Consider the following 16,326-nt stretch of genomic DNA (forward strand, 5'->3'; position numbering starts at 1 on the left):
GGTGGTCGTATCATCCGACAGACTTGACGCTGTTGGATGTTCCAGTCACACTTGGGAGGAAGGGCGAGACCGGGAGTCGAACCTGGACCCTGACAGACACTGTGTTGGCAGATATGCGTCCTAACTATTCTGTGCGAGGGAGACGAGGCATGCAAAGCACTCTTATTGTTGGGCAACATGGATCAACCTGTATTAGTCCTACTGTAAAATGAGTACTGCTTTCCGTGACATCACTCTGTATTTGTTCTTAAGTAAAATGAATACTCCTTTATGTGACATCACTCTGTATTTGTTCTTCTGTAGAATGAATACTGCTTTACGTGACATCACTCTGTATTTGTTCTTATGTAACACACGTATACACACGCAGGAGATAAAATACACACATAAAACATCCAGTAAAAGATGTCGGTGGGTGCGAGAAACACGAATGCAGCCAATGTGCACCCACCCCCGAAAACGGAGCACGGCAGTCCACATGGCGAAAGGATTGAATATGGGGTCTGAAGCCAAGGAACGCAGAAAAAAAGATCAGAGAGAGAGAGAGAGAGAGAGAGAGAGAGAGAGAGAGAGAACAGAGACAGAGTCCGCAACAAGAAGCGCGATCGCTCAATGCTGCAATTAAAAAGATAGACAAACAATGCCCCCTCCCCACGCCCCCACCCCCACACCACTTCCCCAGCATCTATTAACATCACTTATTTTCCTCTCTCCAAGGGTGCAGCTGCACTCGCTTCAACCCTATCCTTCAGAACAACACCGTAAAGTACGTATGCACCGGGAGTCCCGCCATCTTCCCCTGGACGGTGGACCTGGACCCAGGGGCGGTGGTGGAGGACGTCCAGTGGCTGTTCAGGGGACCCTCCGAGCAGATGATCGCCTTCTACACTTTCGGCAACTTTCTGCCCACCCCGTCCTTCGCTGGCCGAGTGAAGGCCCTGCCCACCAATGCTGGCATCGCTCTGCAGGGACTGACTGTGGCTGACAGCGGCACCTACACCGTCATTGTCACGGTTCGGGACTCGGCCACCGCGACTCAGTTCATTTTGGAGAGCATGGTGACGTTGGTAGTGACTGGTGCGTACGTGATAGTAATAATGACGATAATTAATCATCATCAACGATATCATCATCATCATAACTGAGAAAAAGTACGACGCAGGATTTAATAACTATCTTCAACAACCTGTTGTTTATTTTCTCTGGTACGGTTGGGAACCCGACATCAATAAATGAAGGAATGAATACATAAATAGGTAAATACATAAATGAATTTAATCATAGCATTTTCAAACCTCTCATAGCGCTTTACAATAATACGTCAGTCAGACACACACAGAGACACACAGAAACAGACACAGACAAACAGACAGACAGGCAGACAGACAGACACACAGAGACAGACAGACAGACAGACACACGCACGCACACACACACACACACACACACACACACACACACGCACGTGGAGGAAAGAGATGTGGGTCCATGATACATTCATGGAGTGCCTTGATTGTGAAGACACTGCTCGAAAAGGAATGTCTTTCCATTTTTATTGAAGGATTTAAGTGAGGGACTGTGGCAGACTGAAAACGGCAGTGAATTCCAGACATGTACAGCTGAAGAACTAAATATATCATAAAGCTTCCCCGCATACCTTATGAATCTCCACAAGACGAAATGAATGTCCGTTATTGTGGCGGCACTCACACTGCGCCGCAACTTGCACAGGACCAAAGAGAGAAACTTAGCACTCTTTGGAATTATCCCAATCCGCCATATTCCATTATGTAAGCTGGCTAAACAGTGACGTTTCTGGCAGCATGATACATAAAATAGAATTTGAACAGACTGGATCTAGCAGAAGATATTTTTTTGTTATTGCTGTTTCCGTTCTAGTGAGTTGACGGGTCATTTTTCATTCCGAGTTTTATAGGAATCTTATGACTATTGTTCTTTTTTTTTCTTTTCAACAATCAATTTGTTTCCTCCGTGGACACAGACAGCGTGTTGACCAGCGGACAGCTGGAGGTTAAACAGCAACCCCAGGCTGTATACAGCACTGACACACAAGGCTGGGCACTGGAACTGACGTGTGGCCAGTTCGTCTTCGGCGGCCACACTCCACCATTGCAGGTGGAGTGGACGGTCAGTCTTTCTTTCATGTTTTGTTTCGTTTAGAAACTCATGTGTCTTTTTCCCTCAACCTTTTTTTTTATTTTTATTTTTTTTACATTTGAATATCAATAAACACAGCACAGATATGATATGATCAAACATCAACATGTGATCAATTCAAACAATGCCTTATTTTTTGCTCTTTTTCGAGTGCCACGTCTTGTCTGGCATTTGAGGTGTATCGTGTATCGCCCCCATGTTGATTTTCAGGACTGTCATACGTCGTTCATTCATTTGTACACATGTCTGTCTACACACTGTGCTGTCATACACCATCCATCTAACTGTACATCCGTCTGTCTATACACTGGACTGTTATACACCGTCCTTCCATCTGTACACCTGTCTGTCTGTATACTGGACTGTCATACACCACTCTTCCATCTGTGTACATGTCTGTCTGTCTAAACCCGAGGACTACAGGACCCCACGGGGCAGCCTGTACCCAGCTCCTCCTACCACAACGGCTTCTTCCACCTGAGGGTGGCCAGCCCCGTGAAGGACGGCGCCTACACCTGTCGGATCCTGCAGAGTCCTGCCACCTGCCAGCACGCGCTGCATCACCAGGAGGGCCAGGTGCGGGTGGACGGTGTGGCGGCCAGGGTGGTAGTGCTGGAGGCAGAGGAGGCGGAGCTGAAGAGGCGGAACGTCCAGCTGCGGAACAACGCCTCGTCCCTGGGTCAGGCCAACCAGCGGCTGAGTCTGACCCTGTCAGGTGATGACGACGACGATGACGTTGGTGTTGGTGATGATGATGATGACGACAACGATGGTGTTGATGTTGATGATAATGATGACGACGATGACCACAACGATGGTGCTGATGTTGATGATAATGATGACGACGATGACCACAACGATGGTGCTGATGTTGATGATAATGATGACGACGATGACCACAACGATGGTGCTGATGTTGATGATAATGATGACGACGATGACCACAACGATGGTGCTGATGTTGATGATAATGATGACGACGATGACCACAACGATGGTGCTGATGTTGATGATAATGATGACGACGATGACCACAACGATGGTGCTGATGTTGATGATAATGATGACGACGATGACCACAACGATGGTGCTGATGTTGATGATAATGATGACGACGATGACCACAACGATGGTGCTGATGTTGATGATAATGATGACGACGATGACCACAACGATGGTGCTGATGTTGATGATAATGATGACGACGATGACCACAACGATGGTGCTGATGTTGATGATAATGATGACGACGATGACCACAACGATGGTGCTAATGTTGATGATAATGATGACGACGATGACCACAACGATGGTGCTGATGTTGATGATAATGATGACGACGATGACCACAACGATGGTGCTGATGTTGATGATAATGATGACGATGATGATTAATGTTGACGTTGATGGTGGTGTTGGTGATGATGTTGGTGATGATAATGATGGTATTGATGATGATGAAGCCCCAACATCCAAGTTTCCTGGAGGCACCCGCGCTCAAAACATTGGCACCAACTAGATCTGATCCTAGTAAGACGAGCTGCCATCAAAAACCTTCTCCACACTCGCTCTTACCACAGCGCAGACTGCGACACGGACCACTCTCTGGTATGCTGCAAGATCAGACTGCAACCAAAGAAGTTCCACTGCTCAAAGAAACAAGGGAACTCTCGCATTGACGTCAGCAAGATTTTTCAGCCAGACCTTGTAAAACAGTTCGCAGTGGCCTTTGAGAGAGAATTTGATGCATTGCAACCCAGAGACTCTGCCACAGAAGGACGGGAAACGCTACGAGACACCATGCAACGCATTGCTATGGCCACCTTTAGGAAGAAAACCATAAAGTCCCATGACTGGTTTGAGGCCAGATCATCAGAGATGACTCCCAGTATTGAGGCCAAGCGTGCTGTACTCGCCGAGTTCAAACGGTCACCCAGTGAGAAGAATCTGCAAATCCTCAGGGCCGCCAGGAGTAAGGTTCAGTTTAACGCCTGCGATGTGCAAATGAGACTGTACAGAGCTCAGCGAAGAGATACAGAATGCTGCTGAAAGAGGCATCCGAGGGATGTATGATGGTATCAAGAAGGCACTGGGACCAACACAGTGCAAGACTGCCCCCCTCAAATCCTCCACTGGGGAAGTAATCAACGATCCTAGCCAGCAGATGAAGAGATGGGCGGAACACTACTCCAACCTCTACTCCACAGAAAGCATGGTATCCAACTCAGCCCTCGATGCCATCAAGTCCATGCCGGTCATGGAAGAACTTGATGCAGAGCCAACTGAGGACGAACTCAGCAAGGCCATTAACAGCCTGACATCAGGCAGCGACGGAATTCCCCCAGACCTCATTAAACACTGCAAGCCTACTCTTCTACATCCTCTGCACACAGTCCTCTGTCAGTGCTGGAATGAGGGAGCTGTACCGCAGGACATGAGGGACGCCAAGATCATCACCCTGTACAAAAACAAGGGCGAAAGGAGCGACTGCAACAACTACAGAGGCATCTCGCTTCTCAGCATTGTAGGCAAAGTCTACGCTCGGGTCCTCCTAATTCGTCTACAGAAACTGGCCGAACGCGTTTATCCTGAATCACAGTGCGGTTTCCGAGCAGAGAGATCCACGGTAGACATGATCTTCTCCCTTCGCCTAAATCCAGGAGAAGTGCAGGAGATAGAGGATGCCCCTGTATGTCGCGTTCATTGACCTCACCAAGGCCTTTGACCTAGTCAGCAGAGACGGCCTTTTCAGGGCTCTCCGAAAGATCGGCTGCCCCCCCCCCACCCCCCCAATCCTCCCCCAAACTGACTGCACAGCTTGATCGAGTCCTTCCACTCCAACATGAAAGGGACGGTGCAGTTCAATGGTAACCTCTCCAAGCCCTTCGACGTACGCAGTGGTGTCAAACAAGGCTGTGTCCTCGCCCCAATCCTATTCGGAATCTTCTTTGCTCTTCTCCTGAGGCATGCGTTCAGCACAGCGCAAGAAGGGATCTACCTGCGGACACGATCAGATGGCAGGCTCTTCAGTCTCGCCCGCCTCAGAGCAAGGACAAAAGTCCGCGAAGCCCTCATCAGAGACATGCTCTTTGCCGACGATACCGCAGTTGTGACCCACACCCAGCGGGACTTGCAGTTACTAATGGACCGCTTCTCTCAGGCCTGCAAAGATTTCGGTCTGACCATCAGTATCAAGAAGACAAACGTCCTAGGCCAAGACACGCCATCTCCACCAGCCATCACCATTGATGACTACGAGCTTCAAGCCATCCATCAATTCACTTACCTTTGGTCCACCATCACAGACAACCTCTCCCTTGACACCGAGATCGACAAGAGGATCGGGAAGGCAGCCACACACAAAGAGTGTGGACAAATCCCAAGCTGACCACTAAGACAAAGATGGCTGTATACAACGCCTGCGTCCTCAGCACCTTGCTGTATGGCAGTGAGGCGTGGACCACACATGCTCGTCAGGAGAAATACCTTCCACCTGAGAAGCCTACGGCGTATACTCGGCATCTCCTGGCAAGACAAGGTGACAAACACTGAAGTCCTGACTCGCGCTGGCCTCCCCACCATGTATACCATGCTAAGACAGCGTCGGCTGAGCTGGCTGGGCCACGTTCGCCGCATTGAAGATGGTCGCATCCCAAAAGACATCCTTTATGGAGAGCTCGCCACGGGGCAGAGAAGCATCGGCCACCCACAGCTGAGATACAAAGACATTTGTAAACGTGACATGAAGGCGCTTGAGATCAACACTGAGTCCTGGAAGGACCTTGCAGATGACCGCAACAGATGGAGAAGCACTCACAAGAATCAGCTTCGTATTGGTGAGAACAAACTGTCAGCTGCTGCAGCAGAAAAGCGAGCTCGCAGAAAAGGGACGGTAGCCAACAGACCAGCATCAGCTTACACATGTGACCGCTGCGACAGAAACTGTCTCTCTCGCATCGGTCTCTACAGTCACAGGCGACGCTGCTTGGTCCAAGCAGACAGCCCAATTAGACATTAGGTCGGATATACTCTATCCATGGTCAGCCATGACCGAAGGAGGCCTACTGACGATGATAGTTTTTTTCGGGGTACCCGACTTTTTTTGCCCTCTGCAACCATCTGTCTGTCTGTCTGTCTGTCACACACACACACACACACACACACACACACACACACACACACACACACACATTCTCTTTTTCTCCCTCCCTTTCTCTCACATACTCTCTCTCTTTCTCCCTTCATCTCATCTGCTTGTGCTCGTACCTGTGAGTGCGCATGCGTGCACACTCAACTTGACGTGCTTGCCTGTACGCTAACATGTGTACGTACATGGTGCATGGACAATGCGAGTGTGTCTGTGTGCTGATGCACACATAGTCGTGCATGCTTGCTTGTGAACGAGCACATGCAACTGTGGCGTGATGTATACGTGAGTGTGGATGGTCTGTCTACATGACTCGCTCACCCTACATGTCCACATGACCTCCCGTCACCAGACCTGGAGCAGCGGCATGAGGACCTGGTCCAGCGGAGGGACTCCCTGAAGCTCAGGGCCCAGCAGCTGCAGGCTCAAGCCTCCGCCTCCGCCCAGGCCCTGGCAGACCTGCTCACCAGGGTGCAGGACTTGGAGGCCCTACACGGGCAGCACCACTCCGCCCTCCCCCACACCCCCATCCCCACTGACCACACCCCTCAGGGCCTCCTTCCCCCGGACCTGGACACGCAGCTCAGTCAGCTCAACAGCTCGGCGACCCAGTGCTGCCAGGAGCGCGAGGAGCTCGTGCTCAACAACTCGCGGCTGAGGGAGCTGAGCGCTGAGCTGTGGCGGGATCTGGGCATCTTGGAGGAGAAGGTCCGCTCCAGCGCGGCCCGCTGGGAACGAGGTCGGGTGGACCTCAGCGGGACCCTGACGGAGGTGGATGGGACTTGCGGGGGGTCGTCCGGGGGTCTTCTCTACGTCCGGCTGCAGGATCTGGGGATGCTGGTGAACGAGACGACACAGGCGGGACAGGTGCTCAGCCGGCGCGTGCAGGATCTGGAGAACTCTGTAGTCCATTCTGGGATGGGAGGAGGAGGGGGGACCTCCTCTGGTGACGTTACTTTCAGGCTGGACAGCGTGGAGCGTGGGGTCTCCCTGCTGGAGTCTCGTGAGTCTTTTTTTTTTCTTCTTCGGGGGAAAGGGGTGGGGTGGGGATGGCTGCGCGTTGTTTGTTGCAATCTGTTTTCTGTGTCGTTTTTTTTTATATAGTATTTTTTACTCTATGTGTGTGTGTGTGCCCGCGCGCGCGCGCGCGTGTGTGTGTGGGTGGGTGTGTGTGTGAGAGAAAGAGAGAGAGAGAGAGGGACAGGGACAGGGACAGGGACAGGGACAGGGACAGAGAGAGGTGGTTGCTGGTCGGTTCTGTGTGTTGCAGTAACCGTGGCCAGTTCTAGTTCATTGTCCGGATCCGACATTCTCTTATCTTCCCCACGTTTATGTGGGACATGCACTCTCTGTCAACAGCACGACATGACCATCGGCTGACCCCCTCCCCAATACACAAACACACGCACACACCCACACACACACACACACACACACACACACGAACACGCACACACACACACAGACACACACACACACACGCACAGCACACAAACACACACGCGCGCACACACACACACACACACACGCACGGCACACACACACACACACACACACACACACACACACACACACACACACACACACACACACACACACGCACACACACACACACACACGCACACACACACACAAATAGCGAGACACAGACAGATAAAGAAAAAGAGAGATAATTCGTTGTGAGATAGATTTACGGAGACCGACTGAAATAAACGTCTTGCCTTGACAGAGAAGCAGACAGACAGACAGACAGACAGACACAGACAGACAGGGAGAGAGCGGGGTTGGGTGTATTACGTGGATGTCGGTGGTAGAAGTGAGACTGACCTGAACGCTGAAGACTGACCGGAGCTCTGACCCAGAGAATGGCGCAGCACAACATAGCTAGCTCTTCTGGGTCAGTCAGTCATGACGATGCATGTCCCGGCCTTCAGAATCAGAAATGACTGCAGCGTGGGTCTGTTTTATTTGTCGGGACGTACAGTGACACCGTCATATTTTCGAGGCGTTCTTCTACAGGGTAGAACTTTGATCAACTTCCTGTTAAAATCTCGTTTTATCTTTGAATTCTACTTTGTGTTATATCACATGGTTGTTAAGGTCTATTGTACAGTATCGAGAGAAGCGCGCGCGCGCGTGTGTATTTTGTATTTGTATTGTATTGGCATTTCTTTTTTGGGGTGTCACAACAGATTTCTCTGTGTGAAATTCGGGCTGCTTTCCCGAGGGAGAGCGCGTCGCTACACTGAGAGCGCCACCCATTTTTTTTTCATTTTTTCCTGCGTGCAGTTTTAATTGTTTTTCCTATCGAAGTGGATTTTTCTACTGATTTTTGCCAGCGACAACCCTTTTGTTGCCGTGGGTTCTTTTACGTGCGCTAAGTGCATGATGCACACGGGACATCGGTTTATCGTCTTACCCGAATGACTAGCGTCCAGTCCACCACTCAAAGTCTAGTATAGGGGGAGAAAATATTGGGACTGAGCCGTGATTCGACCTAGCGCGCTCAGATTCTCTCGCTTCCTAGGCAGACGCGTTACCTCTAGGCCATTACTCTGTGTGTGTGTGTGTGTGTGTGTGTGTGTGTGTGTGTGTGTGTGTGTGTGTGTGTATGCGTGCGTACGTGCGTGGACATATGTATTTTCTATTGACTCATTTCCAAGTGAAAGTATACTGTGTAAGTTTCTCAGGATAGTGAATATTCATGAAAGTAAAAAATAATCATAAATGAAGAAACAAAAGAAATACAGATCAAATAACAGCACCAATATTTGTTTCTGCACTGGATAACAATTAAAGAAAACACTGTTAAAAGCTCACTAAATGGCTAAAACAGTAATGTGGTATCATTCATTTCTTTCGTCAATAAATCAATCAGATCTTAAGAACTGATGAATGGAGAAAAGAACCAACAACAAAAACAACAACAACAACAGCAAAAAACCCCCCCCAAAAACCAACCAAACAAACAAAAACAACAACAAACAAACAAACAAAAAAAACAACAACAAAAAACCCCAAAACAAAACAAAACAAAACAAAAACAACAACAAAAACAACAACAAAAACAACAACAACAAAAAAACGTGTGTATTAGTTGCTAATTAAACTCATCATTCTACCGGATAATAGGAGTCGAGTGATGGCCTAGAGGTAACGCGTCCGCCTAGGAAGCGAGAGAATCTGAGCGCGCTGGTTCGAATCACGGCTCAGCCGCCGATATTTTCTCCCCCTCCACTAGACCTTGAGTGGTGGTCTGGACGCTAGTCATTCGGATGAGACGATAAACCGAGGTACCGCGTGCAGCATGCACTTAGCGCACGTAAAAGAACCCACGGCAACAAAAGGCTTGTTCCTGGAAAAAATATATAGAAAAATCCACTTCGATAGGGAAAACAAATAAAACTGCACGCAGGGGAAAAAAAAGGGTGGCGCTGTAGTATAGCGACGCGCTCTCCCTGGGGAGAGCAGCCCGAATATCAAACAGAGAAATGTGCTGTGATAAAAAGAAAGACAAATACAAACTAATGCCCCTGACTGCAAGAAAGTAAGGAAGCAAGCAAGAAGGCAATGCAAGTAGGCGTACATGAAACTCTATAATATCCTGTATGATATATATTCAACAATAAACGAATACAAATGAAGAAATGAATGAACGGTTAATGTGTGCGTTAATGCTTGCGCGTGTATACGCATGCGCGCATGCGTGTGAATTGCAATGACAGACACGAGGAAATATTGGGTGTGTGCGTGTGGAGGGGTGGGGCGATGAACGTGTATGTATGTACCTGTGCAAGTGTTCTTTGTGGTTGTGATTCCACCTCAGGACAATTAATAGGACCACTTCTTGTTGCCAGGACTAACCCAAACCACGCCTATTTCTGCCATGACTAACACAAACCACGCCTCTTGTTGCCCTGACTAATCCAAACCACGCCTCTTATTGCCATGACGAACCCAAACCACGCCTCTTGTTGCCATGACGAACCCAAACCACGCCTCTTGTTGCCATGACGAACCCAAACCACGCCTCTTGCTACCATGACTAACTAAAACCACGCTTCATGTTGCCAGGACACACCAAGACTGACGTCAGCTTCCACGCGCGCATGGCCAGCACCAACACCATCCACCACGCCGTCACCGTCGCCGACGACCAGCACCTCCGCCTCTTCACAGTCATCGACAACAACCGGGGCGGCGCCTACGACCCTGCCACCGGCGTGTTCTCAACGCCCGTCAGCGGCACGTATTTTTTCGCCGTCTCCTTCGCTGCTCCGGACCGCGAACACTCGGCCCAGGTGTCCCTGATGCTGGAGCAGGAGGAGGTGTCGTTCGGGGGGGTGTACAGCTCCAGGCACTACGAGGCGGGCACCGTGCATGCCGTGCTGCAGCTTAGGCAGGGCCAGCGGGTCTGGCTCAAGAACCGCGGCGACAGCGTGTACTACACCCGCATCGGCGCTTTCTCCGGAGCGCTGCTTCGGCTTAGTGGAGTTTAACGCCCCATGCCTGACGCCCTGAAGGTGATGCTGGTGGCGCTGCTTCACCCTGGGCTGTCTTACAGCGTTCACAGTGGGCTGTCTTACAGCGTTCACCCTGGGGCCAGCTCTTATTTCGTTAACACACTAAACTAGGTTTGTTTAGCAATGACATGACCCGTGTATTGTTGTTCCTTTTGTTAAATGATCATTTATTTGCACCCCTTCATGGGAGGGAGGGAGGGGGCGTGGAAACGGGTTGCTTAAACACACACACACATTCCATATACAAGAAGAAACACACACCCACACACACACACATTCCACATGTAAGAAGAAACACACACACACACATTCCATAATATACAAGAAGAAACACACACACACACACACACACACACACTCCATATACAAGAAGAAACACACACACACACACACACACACACACATACATTCCATATGCAAGAAGAAACACACACACACACACACACACACATTCCATAATATACAAGAAGAAACACACACACACACGCACGCACACACACATACACACACACACACATTCCATATGCAAGAAGAAACACACACATATACACACACACACATTCCATAATATACAAGAAGAAACACACACACACACACACACACACACACACATTCCATATACAAGAAGAAACACACACACACACACACACACACACATTCCATATACAAGAAGAAACACACACATACACACAGACACACACACAGACACACACACACACACACATTCCATATACAAGAAGAAACACACACAAACACACACACACAGAGTGAGAGACTGAAAATGAGACAAAGATATTTTATTCATCAAAGGCCTTCACACCATATGAAGAGGAGCAACAGCAGAGTTTATAATCAATACATAAATCAGATAAGCACCCCAAGGTCATCACAAATTTATGATACAAGAGGCCCTTGCAGCTGAAATGCTTTGTACAGATACAGCACAAAACTACGAACAATGTTTCATTGTTAGAAGCCATCAGCAGACCCAGTCGGAACATCCATGGATCTGTGTAATATTTCTTAGCTATAAACTTCACACGGAGATGATGCAAAAAAGGACACATCAAAACAAAATGAACTTCGTCATCAGCTGAGACTTCACATGATGAGCATAACAAAGAGAAAGATAGAGATTGATAAATAGATAGATAGATAGAGAGAGAGACAGACAGACGGACAGACAGAAATGCTGAGAGGAGACATGAGAACAGCTTCATTAATTGTGAATCATCAACAGTACATCTTTGTATACAGTGGTGTAACATTTGAGAGAGAGAGAGAGAGAGAGAGAGAGAGAGAAGAGCAATACCACATAGTTACAATGTCGACACAAAATAACTAACGAACTGATCCTGTCATCATGTTAATCTAACAACGTCAGTATTTCGATATTGTGAACTTTAATCCAAAGCTCGACAATGATTGAAGTAAATATGGTTTGATGCATGGAGGAAAACAGTTTAAACAGGTGTAAAGCGAGCTAAAAACCACCACCACCATACGGGATTTGTATCATTCACCGGTACAACAGTCTCGACTTACCTACTCCTGGGTTTTACCCTGGGGTCATATATGGCTAGTCATGATCGACCCCCTCCCCCCCATCCCCCATTCCCCTGGTGGGAAACTACCACCTGTTCTGGTTGAATCAAGCCATTGAAAAGGGGAGTCATTCTGGTTGAATCAAGCCATTGAAAAGGGGAGTCATTCTGGTTTAATCAAGCCATTGAAAAGGGGAGTCATTCTGGTTTAATCAAGCCATTGAAAAGGGGAGTCATTCTGGGCTAGCCGTCACTGCCCCCTCCCCTCTCCATCACAACTGAACAGAAGCGAACGTGGGGAGAGTTCCACTTTGATAGCCTGTCATGGTTCTAACCGGGTTACATTTCAAGCTAGCCAAGAATCACCCCCGTATCCGTGACGAAGGAGTGAGGGGTAAAATCTGACTCGGGGGTCAGCTCTCAATAGTTGAAGTTTACCCCGGGGGGTCATTCCAGGTTACTCTACACAGACCCCGAGGTTCATCTGGGCCGGCCAGGTCTGACTCTGGGGTAAACACCATCGTGGATACCAAGAGGCTGCTGTGCACAGCAATGACGTGGAGAAAGTCATGGACACAGACTTTGTACTGAGCCACGTGTGTTCTTCATTTTAACTCCAAGCACAGAGCGTGGTTTTCGACGGGAAAAATCCATACATAAATGAGCGAGATTTTAGTCCAATGGAAGCTATAAACTTGGAAAAATTAAAGCAAATGTCAAATTGGACTGTAAAGCAAACTTTCTGAAACTTTTATTACCAATAACACGAATTATCAACATTTTCAAGTGCTTCTTTCAAATATGTGATATATATATATATATATATATATATATATAATTATATATAAACGACTTTAAGGTCATTTAACATAGTGTAAGATTTGATTCGGGCGTTTTTGCCACGTCGTAACCAACATTAATTTGGATTTCAGAGGATGAAGGGCACTATGATTTAAATTACTGCACGCAACAAGAAAGAAGAAGAAAACGAACAAACCAACGAACAAAACAAACCGCATTAAAAACAGCAACAAAAAAACTATCAGGCAGACAGACCGCGCTGTCTGGGACCGGATTAGAATATTACAAGTGTTTCTTAATACAAGTTGAAACACACGAAGCAACCGACACAGCTCATGATTCGTGGTTGATGATAACTGAAGCAAACCAAGCCACACTACCCACCGTTTCTACTGCTTTACTGGTAGCCCCATGTGAGAACTCCACCACACAAGGCTGTGGGAGCCTCATCCATGCCACTTTGTTCAAGGCTGACATGAATCAGCTGTCTCAGTCAGCCTGTCTGGACAAGTTTCACAAAACTATATCTCTATGGCAAGAAGCTAGCTGGTTATACAGTGATCACTGAGATAGGTGAAAAGGAGGAGGAGAGGGAGGGTGAGATGAAGAAGAAGAAGAAGAAGAAGAAGAAGAAGAAGAAGAAAGAGAAACAGAAGAAGATACAATAGGAGGAGAAGAAGAAAAAGAAGAAGATACAATAGAAGAAGAAGAAGAAGAAGAGGTCGATGGTTGTGGAAGAAGACGACGAAAAGAAAGGAAGAAGGGAAAACGGGAAAGGAAGGAGAAGAAAAGAAAAGGAAAACAACATCAACGACAACGAAATGAAAACAATTTTTCTACAACTCCACAAACGAGATGGGTCTACTGAATGCTACGAAGGAAGTTCAATAACTGTGTGGACATCGACATTTTCACAAGGTCTAACAGTATACACCAGCAAGTGGTTTCAGTTTCAGTTTCAATGGAGGTGTTAAATTGTGATGACTGATCCAGATACACCACACCACCACTGCTGTTGGAAAACAACAGAGAAATGGAGCTGATATTTGACCTTGGCATTACCCCAACGCACTGACCAGGCCTGGACAGTCTGCCCATAATGTCAAATAAGCAAAACGTAACACAATAAATAGGATTTTATAAAAAGGAATAAACCCGACATCAAAGGCAGTTTATTTCTTTAAAACGTCTAACACCAAGCAAGCAAATGAATATATGAAACAAGAATTCCGGTTGTCATAGATGACAACATGTCTTTTCAAAATCTTCTGAAAAACAAAATGTAAAAAGAGAAATCAAGCACGGCTCAAAAACTAGAGGTAGCACGTTTCTTTACAACTTCTAAATATAAAGAAGAGCAGGCAAATTAAAAAGGAAAAAAAACAACAAAAAACAACTGAGCTGCCATCGTAGAAGGTACTTAAAGCGAAAAAGAAAAAAAAACACCACCACCGTCATTATTTGGAAGATATGTACGATATGTACAACGTGATGAAAAAACAAAAACAACAAAAGCAACAACACACACACAAAACAACAACCCCGACCCATTTGCCGAGGGCGTGTCCGAACTCAAACGACACTTCTTTGCCTGAAGGTGTGTGTGTGTGTGTGTGTGTGTGTGTGTGAGCACGTTTCATCCGCAATAAGGTGTCCTCATACATGCATCAAGGCGTAGTCATTAAAGCGGTCTTTGTAACGTCATGAGCAGGAATAATAGAAACATGGGCACCATCTGTTTTAAAAAAAGAAAAAAAAAGTTCAGTAGTTAAGGAGAGGGAGGGTTGACTCAAAACACTGACTCTCTCAAGCTGTCCGCTTTTATCTTCTCTCTCCTTTCCTTTTTCTGTTTTATCTCATCAGACTGTTCCACAGTCCATCAGCCTTTGTCTGCTTCATCCCCTCATAGCCAAACGTTTCATTCCTTCATAGCCAAACATTTCATTCCCTCATAGCCAAACGTTCATAGCCAAACGTTTCATTCCTTCATAGCCAAACGTTCATAGCCAAACGTTTCATCCCCTCCCAGCCAAACGTTTCATTCCTTCATAGCCAAACGTTTCATCCCCTCATAGCCAAACGTTTCATTCCCTCATAGCCAAACGTTCCAAACGTTTCATCCCCTCATAGCCAAATTTTTCATCCCCTCATAGCCAAACGTTCCAAGCGCTTCATTCCCTCATAGCCAAACGTTTCATCCCCTCATAGCCAAATGTTTCATTCGCTCATAGCCAAACGTTCCAAACGTTTCATTCCCTCATAGCCAAACGGTTCATTCCCTCATAGCCAAACGTTTCATTCCCTCATAGCCAAACGTTTCATCCCCTCATAGCCAAACGTTTCATTCCCTCATAGCCAAATGTTTCATTCCCTCATAGCCAAACGTTTCATCCCTTCATAGCCAAACGTTTCATCCCCTCATAGCCAAATGTTTCATTCCCTCATAGCCAAGGTTTCCTTCTAAATGTACCCATCACCGCCCCCCCCCCTCCCCCTCCCAAAAAAGTGTTCTTTCAAAAGAAAAAGAGGTGACAGCTGCTTAAAACGGAAATGGAGCCTACGGTTGTTTGTTCCACTACTTTGACAATTATTTACTACCTCTGCAATAACTGTTCGCAACTACCTGTATGAAGAACACTTGATCACAACCTGCGTATTTGTTCACTTGAAAAAGGTACACTTTGGACGAGAAGAGGAACTTCTCATTTGATAAAGACAAACTTTATGTATCTATTTTCAGTTCTTGCAGATCATGCATCATGGAATGGTTAGCTGAAGAATGTTTCACGACAAAACAAAACACACTGACAGCCGCCGTTGGGAAGCTTCAGGGAGCAGGGGCACTAATCGAGCGTTGTGTTCGTGCCGCTGGCGCTCCACGGATGGCCTCCCATAGTCGCTTGCCCAGCCACTTCTCGCGAATGGCGGCGTTGTAATTAATGCTGCACAGGCCCTCCAGCACGCGCGGCACTGTCACGTTCTTGTCAATCACCAGGGGGATCAGTTTCTGCTCCTTGGCGACTGGCGGAAATAGATCAGCAAGTGAATAAGTGAGTGAGTGACTGAATACATCGATTGGATTACACTGACAGTCAAGAGACAGAAAAGACAGACTGACACTGATTCTTCGGCA

General features: G+C 47.4%; 1 protein-coding gene across 3 annotated transcripts in view; it reads right to left on the bottom strand.

The window, feature by feature from the left end:
• Positions 1-11,630: 11,630 nt before the first annotated feature.
• The window catches only part of LOC143290391 (myeloid differentiation primary response protein MyD88-like), a 28,817-nt gene continuing 24,121 nt past the window's right edge, over positions 11,631-16,326 (bottom strand). For all 3 annotated transcript variants that reach the window (XM_076599786.1, XM_076599788.1, XM_076599787.1), the window contains one exon: positions 11,631-16,214. In XM_076599786.1, the coding sequence (XP_076455901.1) occupies positions 16,021-16,214 (194 nt within the window). In that variant the 3' untranslated portion in view covers positions 11,631-16,020. The remainder of the gene's footprint in view (positions 16,215-16,326) is intronic.

Source organism: Babylonia areolata, chromosome 15, assembly GCF_041734735.1.
Source record: "Babylonia areolata isolate BAREFJ2019XMU chromosome 15, ASM4173473v1, whole genome shotgun sequence".
Classification (NCBI taxonomy): Eukaryota; Metazoa; Mollusca; class Gastropoda; order Neogastropoda; family Buccinidae; genus Babylonia; species Babylonia areolata.